This window comes from Myiozetetes cayanensis, unplaced genomic scaffold (genome assembly GCF_022539395.1).
Source record: "Myiozetetes cayanensis isolate MyiCay16 unplaced genomic scaffold, myiCay2020 scf5-8, whole genome shotgun sequence".
Taxonomy (NCBI): Eukaryota; Metazoa; Chordata; class Aves; order Passeriformes; family Tyrannidae; genus Myiozetetes; species Myiozetetes cayanensis.
The window spans coordinates 2,043,239-2,055,566 of NW_026087742.1; the positions used below are offsets into that span (position 1 = coordinate 2,043,239).

General features: G+C 42.6%; 1 protein-coding gene across 4 annotated transcripts; it reads left to right on the forward strand.

Annotated features, from left to right (window-relative positions):
• The first annotated feature begins 184 nt into the window (after window positions 1-184).
• Window positions 185-11,740, forward strand: LOC126649384 (OX-2 membrane glycoprotein-like). Of its 4 annotated transcripts, none has more exons than XM_050333498.1 (7): window positions 185-496; window positions 1,195-1,336; window positions 2,155-2,236; window positions 2,956-3,282; window positions 3,754-4,020; window positions 5,409-5,519; window positions 10,395-11,740. In XM_050333498.1, exons 3-6 carry the CDS (start codon window positions 2,179-2,181, stop codon window positions 5,513-5,515), a joined length of 759 nt encoding a protein of 252 aa, XP_050189455.1. In that variant the 5' UTR covers window positions 185-496; window positions 1,195-1,336; window positions 2,155-2,178; the 3' UTR covers window positions 5,516-5,519; window positions 10,395-11,740. The 4 variants fall into 4 exon arrangements, with proteins under 4 accessions (XP_050189455.1, XP_050189454.1, XP_050189457.1 ...); XM_050333499.1 differs by lacking the exon at window positions 185-496 and adding an exon at window positions 670-709; XM_050333497.1 differs by lacking the exon at window positions 1,195-1,336.
• The last annotated feature ends 588 nt before the right edge of the window (window positions 11,741-12,328 follow it).

The window sequence follows — 12,328 nt, forward strand, 5'->3', positions numbered from 1 at the left end:
AAAAAAATCCCAAATACTTTTTGGAACACTCATTATTTAAAGTGCCGTATATGGCTGGTGAACATCACCACTCTTGGCCGTTATTATAAACTATTATCACTTGTTGTCATTATTACGTTATGTTCTGCTATTGGGTTCCAGTTTGAGTGTTTTATGACAGCACCCCTGAACAGAAGCCGGGGAAGGAAGTGCTTTGAACACAGAAGGAATTTCTCTGCTGTACACGGGAGTGAACCCCTAAATTTTTTTCTTAAGTTCAGGTTTACACTACTGATTTCCAGCAGCAGCAGCAGCGCGATTATCCATCCTGGAGAGCTGCTGGAACCGACTCAGTGCTGTCCCTGTGGATCACTCACTCACTTTTAGGACGTTTCCTGCTTTAAGCAAGAGGAATTCTTGGGGGTTTTTTTCGTTGTGTTTGTTTTTGGTTTTTTTTTTAGACTTCCAAGTCAAACTTGTAATTTGCTTTTATTCATAACCCTCGAGGCTGCGCTGGGTGAGTAAGGAGCTCTACCGGGACGCGTCACCGCTCCCCGCTCCATCGGGAATACCGCGATCCCACCGCTGGGACGAGGCGGGGGAAGGACGGGGAGAGTGCCGGGCACTCCCTTCCATCTCCCCCTCCTGCAGCCAGGCGCTTTCCCGCCAGTACCCATCCCTCTGGCCGCCTTCCTGGCTCTCATTCCCGGCTGGCATTCCCGGCTCCGAGGTGTGTTTCGGGGAGCGGGGGGCTCTGGGTATCGGTGCGGGGCGGGATGGGGAGGCTCAGCCTGGCATCGCCCCGGTGGCACCGGAGAGGATTCCCCCGGGGGAGCCTCTTCAAAGTTGAAAGCTTTCTGGAAGCGTTCGGAGAGGGAAGCGGTGGAGGAGCAGTTTGGAAGGCGCAGGGGGCACGGGAGGTGGTCTGGGGAGAGCCCCCCGAAGGGCGGATTGGGAAGGGAGGGCACAGTGAAGGATGGAAAGATTCGCGCTTTGCTTGCCCCCAGACAGAGTCTTGAACGCCTTTCTCCCCTTTCTTCTGATATCTTGTGGGTTTTGTTTGTTTGTTTGGTTTTTGTTGTTGTTTTTGTTATTTGTAGGGAGTTTGTGAGTGGGGTTTTTTTTTGTATGTGTCTTTTTTTTATTATTATTTTTAAATTATTGGACGTGTGACCCTAAGGACTTTCTTTTTTTCCTTTGGTACCCCATATATAGCTACACGGTATAGCCTTGTTCTTCATCGTGTGAAGCCTTTTACCTACCCCATCTGTGCGTGATGGTGCATTAAGGGCTTTAAGAGGTGCCCCAAAGCGGTGACACATAGAAGGCTGGAGTTGAAAACTCTGCTTGCCTGCAGGTGTGGCGCGTCTTTCACTGCTTTATAAACACTTCTTGACCTCGATATTTTCTGCTGGCCATGCTGGCCCTTGATTTCTGCTTGCTTTTAGGAATATCTGTCTGAATTTCTTGTTGCTTAAATATCTGGCTACACTGTATTATCTGGCAAGCTATTAATTAGGCTTGTGGCTGATGGACCCTTGTTTCCTGATTTTACACCTCAGAACTTTGATCTCTGTGCTTGGTAACTGCAGAGTTGTATCAGGGCTTGTTTTAGCACGGTGTGTTTAAAATGCCAAGGCAGGCTGCTGGTTGTCAGTGTAAGCATTGTGTGCACTGGGAATTTGTTTTAAATACTTTTTTTCTTCCTCCTGTCATTCATTTATTCATTCATCAGCCCTCCTTTTTTAACCTGTACAACATAAAGATGCTTTGCAGTCGATTCTCCCTTCTGGTTTTTTGCCTGTTGTGAAAATCCTTAAAAGGCTGGGATTTCCTTATGTTCTTGACACAAGATGCTTCTGAGATTCACCAGCTGCTTTTGCAGGCATTGACAAAAATCTCAGCAGTGGGTGGAATGTGTTACAGAGCTACTCTGTGCAAACTAATGTTTCCACTTGGATATAATGCCAGCTTCAGGTAGGTCTGCAATCAGCTGTGTTGTGGCAATATCAGCTGAGGGAACAGGGCAATGAGACCTGTCAAATCTTGCTGCCTACCTACAGATTTTTTTTTCTCACATGACAAACCTACTGTTAATTTTTGCACCCTGATGGCGTGATATCACCAGAAGGTGGTCTGTCATTGAGTCACTCATCTCTCCTTGTCTTCCTTCAGGTGAGGCAGATTTCCTCTTCCAAAATGACTTTCCCGTTTCTGGTTTTGTGCCTGGCGTGTTCTGGGCTTGGAAGGGCAAAGGGTAAGTTGAATTTCCTGCAATCTGCTTGAAAACTGTTTGGGAACTGGTTTCAGATTCCTGAGGCTCCAGCAGTCAGAGTAAGAGATAAAAGTAGCTGAAATGCAGATTGCTGATGCTATTACATACAAGCTGAGGCAGAGATATGGAGCTGGCAGGTGTGATATAAAACCTCCCAGAAGCAGCATTTAGAGATGGCAAGAGACGAGCAGCACCCCATAACTATGATGACACTGGACACTACTGTTCACCTGAGTTCAGTGTCCAATCGTGGAGCCCTCCCTAAGGAATGAAACTCTGTTTTTTTTCTTTCTCTCCATCTCGAATGTGCTGTGAGCTCTTAAACTATGTGGTCCAGAAACTCTTCTTAAGCCACATTTACTCCTCTGAGAAAGGCTTGGTGTGTAATTCCCTGGTGCAACTCAATCTTCCTCCTGGGAAACAAAAATTGGGTATGTGCTGAATGGGAAGACAGGAGCTGATTTAGTGACAGTGGAGAAGGAAGTCTGCAGGGATGGGTACAGAAATAGGCTAAGTCTTTTTGCATTTAAACAGTTTAGAAGAAAACCAGAGCCTCAGGCAATGTAAATCAACATCAGTGATTTTTAGGAGTACTCAAGAGAAGAGTTTTTTGGTGGAAGAATGTATTGAAGGAGTTGTTGTGTCTTAGACTTCTGAATATGTGTCATATCTGCCCCTGTGACTATTTTATGTCACTGCAGTTGTTCCCCAGGCTGAAGAAATCCAAGTGAGGGTGGGTGACAACGCACCTCTGAGCTGTGCCCTGACAGAACCCATGGATGTCGTGCAAGTGACGTGGCAAAAGGGCTCTGAGAAGTCCCATAAGAACATAGCTACATACAGTAAACTGAAAGGACTGAAGATTCACAAGTCCTATCAAGGCCGAATGAATTTCACAAGCCTGGAACTCAACGAGACCAGCATCACTTTTTGGGACGCCACCATGGATGATTCAGGATGTTACCTGTGCCTCTTCAACACTTTCCCCTCGGGCTCCGTCTCTGGACGTACCTGCCTGAGCGTCTTTGGTGAGGTTCCCTGCAGGGATGTGTTTCTGAGTGGAATAAGAGGTGTTTTGTCACCCACAGTATGTCCTGGAGCAGATTCAGGAGCAGGAGCATCCCTTGGTGGAACAGGATGTAGCAACAGGGCATTCCTGCTGTGAGCAAGACTCTGGGGGTCACATTCAAGACTCTTGTGGTGGGCTGGGCTCTTGGTTGTTACTCCTTGAGTAGCAGATGAGACAAAGAAATGGTTTTACTGAAGGGATTATTTTAATACCTGGATTTCAGATTAAGTGAAATGTTTGGGGTATATAACTTGTGTATAGGGGGGAGGAGTTTTGAGTCCTGGAGGGAACCTGACCTCGGTGAGCACTTCTTTGGGCTCAGTGTGAATGCAGCAAGCTTTGCTCTGGTTCATGATGGTTAAGGCTGCTGTTACTGCCTGTGACCAGGAGCTCATTGTGGTGATGGACTGTCTCATTTGTGTGTTGGAAGGTCTCAATGCATCTGTCCACTACAACATCTCTGAAGGTCACTTGGTAGCCGTCTGTAGCGCTGTTGGCTTCCCAGAGCCCACCATCACCTGGAACAACCTGTTCGATTCTGCTCCTACACAGGAGGTGGTCAGTCACGCCAGTGGGGTGGTGTCCATCACCAGCACACTGCAAGTCCACAACCCTCAGAGGATCGGGGCACAGGGCTTGATCTGCAGAGTGAACAACACCAACGAGACGAGGGAACTGCCTGTGAAAATTAACGGAGGTGGGTGAACAGTGCAAGCACCTTGTTAGTGTTGTCTTGGCCTCTGTGTTTGGGTAGGAGTCTGCTGGGAAGAGGAGGGAGTGAGGTGTGTGTGTGTGTGTCAAGAATTAAGAAATGAAATCCTATTTGCATTTGTTGCTCTCTTGGAGACAGTGACATACTGGAGTCCTATCCAAGAGAGGGGGAAAAGCCAAACTGTGGGTTTTAGAGGCACTGTGGGTTTTGCAGAAGGTCAAACTTCAATTTTTCACACAGGCCTTCACAATTTAACAACCTAAAAATATATCACCTGCTATCTGTCCAGATGAAGTAAAAACTCCATGGGTTGCTTGATGACCACAGAAGTGGAAGTTTGGAAGTTCGTAATAAACTATCTCTGAACCAAAAGTTTGGGTTCAACTTAACACGTGTTTTTGTTGTGTTTTAACCCTGTATTTTTAATTTATAAGTTTAGAAGAGCAGCAGAGCCGCAGCCTGTGTAAATCAACATAACTTTATTGATTTCTGGGAGAGCACAGGAGAAGGACTTGGCACTAGAGATGCAGGAAGGAAGGAATAGTCATGGTGAGGAAGGAATAGTATTTCCAGGCATACAGGGAGGCAGCCAGCTGAAGATGCTTGTGTTGGGTTTGTGCAGATGTCTTAAATACATAGATGTAACATCTGAATACCTTGTAGTATTTTTTTATTTCTTCTTCCAACATTCTGCTCTGCTGGGAAAGACTTTCTCCTCAGTTCTACAGATGAGAAAGAGAAACATTTAGAGCTGAATTACCATTTTTATCTCATACAGAAGCATTGACTTCATGTGTCTCCAAATCCAGAACCTTAAAGGGGAGACCACTGATAAATTAGGAGGACAGGAAAAGCAGCACATAAATGTGGGTTAATTCTGAAATTAGATGCTCAAGAAGTGACTGCTACGGGAATAATAGTACAGAGCAAGATCTGGCTTTTAATATTTTCTCTCTAAAACTTAAAACCCTTCAAATCCAGTTCTTAATTCTGAATTAAACTAATTGAAAAAAGCATGCTAAATCTTTCTCCTGTCTGAATTTCAGTATTCTTTTGTTTTGGCCTTTTGAAAAGAAAATATGTGTCTCAGAAAGCAGGAAGCTAAGACTGGTTTTTCTTGCTAGGAGAACGAAGAATCAGCTGACAGCTTGTTATTTTAGCAGTCTTAACATTTTAGAGGATGAGAAATTCCAATGAATAGTTCCATCTAGCTAGATGAGGATTCATAAATTCAACTCTCTGCTTTCATGTGTTTCAGCAATACCTTTCACAATATCAGAGCTTGTGACTAACCAGACATCCTCTTGCCTCTCTTTGCTTATTTTCTTTATAAACCAGCTTTGTTTGGTGTGTCTTTTGTTTTGTTTCTGCAGAAGAGGGGCCCTCATTGCTTTGGCTGGTGATCATTGCTGGGATTGTAATCGTTGTCGTGGCTGTGTGTTTGCTCTTCTGGAGGAAGAAAATATGCCGGAGGTGTTGAAGTGGTGAGTCCCTGACGTGTGGGAAGCAGTGGTTTTTCCTCGGGGGGAAAAGTTTTCCAGTGGTTTTCCCTCAGGGGGAAAAGTTTTCTACTGGTCACAGCACCATTTTTACGAACAACATGATAAAAATAAATAAATCAGGGGAGTGGGGGGACTTTAAGAAATGACAGAAATTTGATGGCCAGTGGTAATTTCACTGGTGTTCAGCCAAATCAAAATGCTCTGTCTGGCTTTAAATTCTACTGCACACATTAACTCAGTTCCTGAGTGTTTAGATACTTGCTTCCTGATGATAATGTGATGTAAAGCAAAGAAATGTTTCCAGAAATAGCAGATCTGTCTGTTGTGAACTTAAACCTACAGTGTCCACTGTCAGGAGGGGTTGATCCAGTAAATCTGCTACTGCAAAAACCTTCACAGAGAAGAAATGGACACTTCTCCCACCCCAAGATAAGTTTTAATTGTAAAATGAGAGCTTTACATTGATCCCATAAACAATTAGAGTTGTTTGTGTACATTAGATGAGCAGAGGTATGCGTTTATATCAAAGTTTATCAACAAAAGCAGGATTTGAGTGACTTTTTTTGTGAAAAGCAGGACTTGAGTGAATTGTTTGTGTTCCTTCCCTTTTATCGTGGGTTTTGAGTAGCAAGTTCCAGGATGTGACTTCTGCAGTGAGCTTGTAGTCTAGTTTTTTATCAATCTTATAGGGGCAGCATTACTTTAACCAGAGCAGCTTTTGGCCAGCTGATCCTCTTCCTTCACACAGTGAAGGAAGGAATTCCTGATTAAAGCAATGTGTAGTCCATCTTCCTAATGTACATTTGTTTCCTGAAGTCCTCGTCAATTAGTTTGCTGTAAAAACTCCCAGAGTGGTGCAGTTTGATCACTATCACAATCTGTGTGGGTTTTTTTTTAAATTATTTTTTTATACCCAGGGTGCTCTTCTTATGCCTGTTCCTAGGGGTTACTTAATATTTCTCTTGCATATAATTATAACTGTCATTTCCCTGGGAATCCTTAGAATACCTGTGGAACTGCAGCAATTTTAAACACTATATTTCCAGTGTGTTACCACTCCACAAACACCATATTGTAATGAGGAAATCCCCTAACCCTCCTTAGCTATGGCTCCTTGTCTGGTTTTGTGGTGATTTGTTAGGTTTTTTTTGGTTTTCCCTAATTATCTGTGACATATTTTTATGCTTTTTCAAGTTGCAGTTGACTCCCCTCAAAGGAAGTAACACCCTGCAGAAAGCCCTTTTCTGGTTTTATGCTTTACTGTGCTCACATTGGGTTGGAATGAGGGGCAGTGCCCACGCACGTACTTTTTTGGAAGGGCTTTTTGTACCCTCACAACAGAGAGCAAAGAGCACTGGCAGGAGAAACGTCAGTCTGACTGGACTTTAATGCTGCTCTTTATCCTGCACCAGATGACAAGCACTGCCTTTATAGTCTGGTCAAGCTGCCCATGGAGTAAAACAACAGCTCTTTATCTGGCTGGCTGGGGACACTTCTCTGACCAAGCTGCTGCTGCTCTTGAGAGTATGGTTGTTTTTTTTTTCCTTGCTTTTCTGTTGGTCATTTCCTTCCCTTTTAGTGGTAGAATCAGGTGAAGGGCTGGGGTTGAGATTTGATGTCCCACCCCCTCCCTTGGGTGTTCTCCCTTAAAGAGAGACACTTCCCATGTGAAGTGTCCTCACTACGGCTGGCAAAAAGTCACTCGTTTGGGGACAAACCGAGTGGCCTTTGTGGCGAGTGCAGATGGAAAACTCGTGTCTCCATCTGTGAGAAGCAGAGGCCAATTTAGCTGTGCCTCTCACTCGGTGCAAACGCAGTGAGCTGCGAGGAATCAGCAGGCAAAATCCCCCTCTCCAGCCTTTCTTCGTGTTACTCTTATAAAGAAGTTACGATTTCCTTCTTGACTCAACCAATAGAGCTTGTTTACTCCAAGGTAAAGAGGTCAATTAATAAGCCAAGAGCCTGGGCTGAAGCAAAACAAAGCCTTGTGAGCTTTGTTTTGAATAAATTCCTGTGACTTAACTCTCCTTTACACTCTCAACCTGAGAGCGCTGTCCATGACATCAGTTGCTTACTCCCAGGCTTGCAGGATACTCTTATTTCAGCCTGGCCAATTAAAAAGCTTTATAGTTAGTTCTCAGGACGTCTGTGAGGGGATAAAATTCCACACGTGCTTGTTTTTATTTTCCAGGAGGCTTGTGGTGACTTGCAGTGGCCCAGCAAGGGCTGTTTCACCAATGCATAGAAAAACCAGAATGATTTCTTTGGTTTGTGTTGATTTTTTAAGCATTGGTATGTTGATACCTCTTGGGCAGCTTATACAGGTTTTGCCATGTGGAAAGGTTAATAAATAGTCAAATAGTACGTTTCTGTTTAAAAAAAAAAGTGATGGCAACAGGTTAGAAAAACATGAGGCTTGTTGACGAATAGATCTGATATGACCTAAGAAAGCTGGAAGAACAACACTTGAAGAGTTGTAAAAAAAGAGATTATGTCAGATGAAAAAATTCCGTTCTGCGGAAAGTGCCAGCATCCAGCATAAGAATTTTATGGGGGTGTTTTTTTGCTGTTTAAAACCCAAAACCTTCAGGTTTTCCTTCAAGTGGAAATTTTCTGGAAGTCAGATGCGAGCAGCATTTTATGCCTTTTGTCAAAGGGTGGACATGATGATCTCGGAGGTCTTTTCCAGCCTTAATTATTCTGTGTTTGAATACAAGCAACTGCATTTCAAAGAAATACTGAACCTCAGTGTGCTTCATATTTTACAGAAGCACTATAAAACAAGTTGAAAATACCTTTTTGTCACCAGCTGGAGATCACTTGATACCCTGAATAGGGATTTAAGGTGCCCTGATTGGTGTGGTTTTGGTTTTTTGTGGTTTTTGTTTGTTTGGTTGGTTTTGTTTTGTTTTGGGTTTTGTTGTGTTTTTTGTTGTTGTTGTTGTTTTGTTTTGTTTTTTGAAGTTGCTACAAATAGTATAGATTTGGGTTTGTTAAGTGGCAAACAGCAATTTGGCTGATCAGCTGTAATACCCAGGTACCAGAAACCCAAATTTTGGTGTCCTGAAAGGCTGGGAAATAAGTCTTGTGCAGGAAATTCCAATTATTTGGACAACTTGACATAAACAAGAGCTTAGAGACACTTTCCATTGCTGTGTTTATAGTAAAAATAGCAATTAATTCTGGAAGAGCCACTATAGCAGTATTCTCTTGTGTTTATTCAGTTTGGGAAAGGCTTTGTTTCAAAGTTTTGGCTTAGAATTGTGGCGATTCTTATTTTATCTTATGACTTGACTTGTTTTTTCAGTGGATTTGCTTTGACATACATCTGGATTTACTATTCTTGAGGAGACTTGGTAGTTGAGAACAACAGAGCTGGTTGGTTTTAGGAGACTTTTCAGAGTACTTTTTCCAGAAAAGACAGACTAAATACCAGACTTTCAGATGATAAACTCAGGCCTTAACTCCCTCTTTCATGAGGCAGATGGATCTAACTTGCCCTGCTCACAAAGTAATGGGTGTTTGGGAGTCATGTCCCAGCTGGGGAGGCTCATTTTAAAGTTTCTTGGTTTCCTCTCAAGTGTGGCTTTATCATGAGTAGGAGGTTTATATATTTATCCTATTTTTAATTCCCAGAAAAATGGCAAAAAAACATGCAGTGAATACACAACAACCTCATTGCTTTACCCTTCTTAACACCACCCACACCCAAAAAAAGAACAGAAAACAAACAAAAATCCAGACAAACCACTAACCCACCCCCCTCAAAAACCACAGTGTAAAAATATTGTAGCCAAACAGACCAAAACAGAACTAATGAGGGGGGAACTAAAAAAAATTACAAACAAAACAACCCTCCTCACAAAAATGTCAGCACAGAGGTAATTCTGCTGTCAGCTGCCCGTCAGGTTTCCCACAGACGTAAATATTTTGCAACCCAAGTGTAGGTGGTTTTGGGTTTCATCATCCACTGCTTCCAGACAGCGCCTGCTCCCTAGTAGGTCACTTAATTTTCTGTTCAGGATGAAATAAATCCTGTTTGTTGCAGACAAGGTGACGATGGTGGTTGTAGGAAACATCCCAGAGGTTGTCCTGCCCATCTGAAGAAGAAGTGTTGAACTCTGTGCTGCTAAAAAGCTGTTTCTTTGCCAACCAGATGGCTTTTGCTATGGGGGACCAACAGCATTTCCATCCTGTCCATCATATTTGTGCTTTTGTATATAACCAGAAAATGAAATGCAGCTGAAAGGGAGGGAAAACAGCACTCCTGTGATAAATGAATGAATGAACCTCGCTGTTTCAATTCCTTGGCAAGAATTATTGATATACTCAATTCCAGAACACTCTGCAAAATACTCTGGCTGTATGAAGGGTTATTAGACAAGGAGATGGAAGCCTCTTTTATACTCTTCTCCATGAAAAACAAAGGTGCCATATATTTGGTCACTGTCTCCAAATCCATGTGATGGTAGTGTTATAAATTGGATCTCAGACACCAGAATGACATTCTAAAATATCAAACTATTTATATGCTCCATATAAAACCTTACTGCTTTTATCCTGGTGTTTTACCAACCAGGAAAGTCAGTTTGCTTTTCACAGTTTACAAATTCTTTCAGGGTTCTGTGTCTTTCTTATCTCACTGTCTTAACCTGAATTCTGCAGTGTGTGTGACTTCCAGACATGAAAAACAAACAAACAGGGAAGGTCCTACAGTTATTCACCAAAGGGCAGTTTTGTGACTGTTGTTCCCCACTTTCCCCACTGTGCATTTCTTTCCCCTCTTGCTCTTGAGGCAGCAACACAGTGGCCACAATTCATTCCTTTCCCTGTTTTTTTTTTTCCTTTGTTTTCTAGGATCCTTGAGGATTGCCATTCCCCTTCCAGATCATCAGAGGTCAGCAACACAAAGTCAATATTAGAGAAATAATGACTTGACTGGCTGGAAAGAAGCAACCAAAAAAAGGAGAAGATACCTACCCTGCCCTACCTAAACACTGAATTATCACTGAAATGACTAACACAATGTGTTTTTTATCCAGTCTGGACCCTTCATCTTAAAAAGTAGGATCAGAGGGACCACTTAATCCTCCCCTCTGCTGTGCCAAAACCATCTCTGCTCGTGCCACTCACGGTACTGCTGCTGTGAAAAACAGATTTGCCTTCTTCCAGCTGAGATTTGAAAATGTCCACAAATGGAAGCTCTGCAGGCCCTCTGGGGATCCTCTTGCAGTGCTCTTGATTGCTCCTGTAGTAGAGAAGAGTTTAATTTTTGCCAACCTCTGTCTGCAGTTTCACTTGCAGCAACTTCGAGTTCATCGCCCTCTTCCCGCGGTCTGGTTTTCCTTCTCTTACCCGGCTATTCCAGCTCCTTTTCCTCAGTGAATGTGTCACTGTGCCAAAGGCAGTATTGCTTAACTCTCTCTCCAAAAACACCTTCTGGACCCAAAAACCACAGGACTCGAGGCCACAGGAACTCAAACCAACCTGAATTCGTCAGAATTACTGGGGAAGAGCAATGGGACTCCAAGCAGGTGACAGGTTAAAGAAAGCAGCAGTTGGGAAAGAAGCATTACATGTAATTTATATCATATATATAAGTATTGTGGTTTATTTGACCTGTTTGAGTTGGGATAGAGTTCATTTTCTGTACAGTTCTTAAACCCTGACAGCCCCTGGGTTGCTAAAACCAAGCCTACCTCGAGGTGTACATTTAGTGGCCCCTTTTACTGACAGGATAGATGGAAGGACTTAAGGGGGTCCTCTGGTGGTTTTTTATTCAGCTGATGAGTTAAATGTTTTAGGTTTTCCTTCTGTCTGAGTGTCACTATATTGGGATCACTGCCAGCACCATCTTTTGGGTTTGATCAGTGTTTATTTGTGCACCTGAAATACTCCATCTCTCTGAGTGTATTGTATTTCCCAAGTGCCTTTTTTTGTCTTGTGCTTTTTGTGTCCTGTGTTTACCAAGAGTACAGACTGTCAGCCTGCAGCATCTACAGAGGAATTGCAAAATTTGGGACTCAGTGTTAGAACCAGTGTTTTGTTGTTTCCAGAGCAGTGGCAAAACTCTGTGTGTGTTTGTGTCTCAGTGTATTAGTGGGAGTGTGAGGGATGTTATTTACTATTGTAAGTGCAACATGGATTATTTATTTATATATTTTACTTTTTCTAAATAAAAAGTAACTCTTCCCCACCCAATACATCAATTGGTCCTTTTTTTTTTTTTACCTACTTGTTTGAGATTCCAGAAATGCTTTGTTGCAATCTGAGCTTTTTTTTTGTAGTCTTGGTTTGTATTTTGCTTCTTTTCTGTACACAAAGTGGGACTTCAGTGCTTTTTTATAAGATGTTTTGGGGTATTTTTTTTCTCTTTTAAAAAAAAAAAAAAAGAAAATTGAACAAAACTTTTGAGAGGAATTTAAAGAAGCAGCTGAGCTTTATTTCAGATTTGGAAATAACTTCAGTAAATCAAACCAGTGCATTTTATCTTTTTACCAGTATTGTTTGTGTCACGTTCCTTGCTTGGTTATTCTTTGTCTGAAGTTTCATGCTCTGCTGTTATGTTGTCTTGTTTTCTATATTCCCCTTGCTGAAAAGAAGCCAAATAAAGCAACTTGGAACATCAGCCCTCATGGTTCCTTTTGTTTGTAGCACACCATGAGCTTTCATAAATCCACCAGAGAAGCGTCACAGGTGAGCTCTGAGTGCACAAATAATTCCTTTGGGAAAGGCAGCAGTGGCCCAGTGTATCCTTTAAGACATAAAGACTTCAGAGATGAATTGGGAAA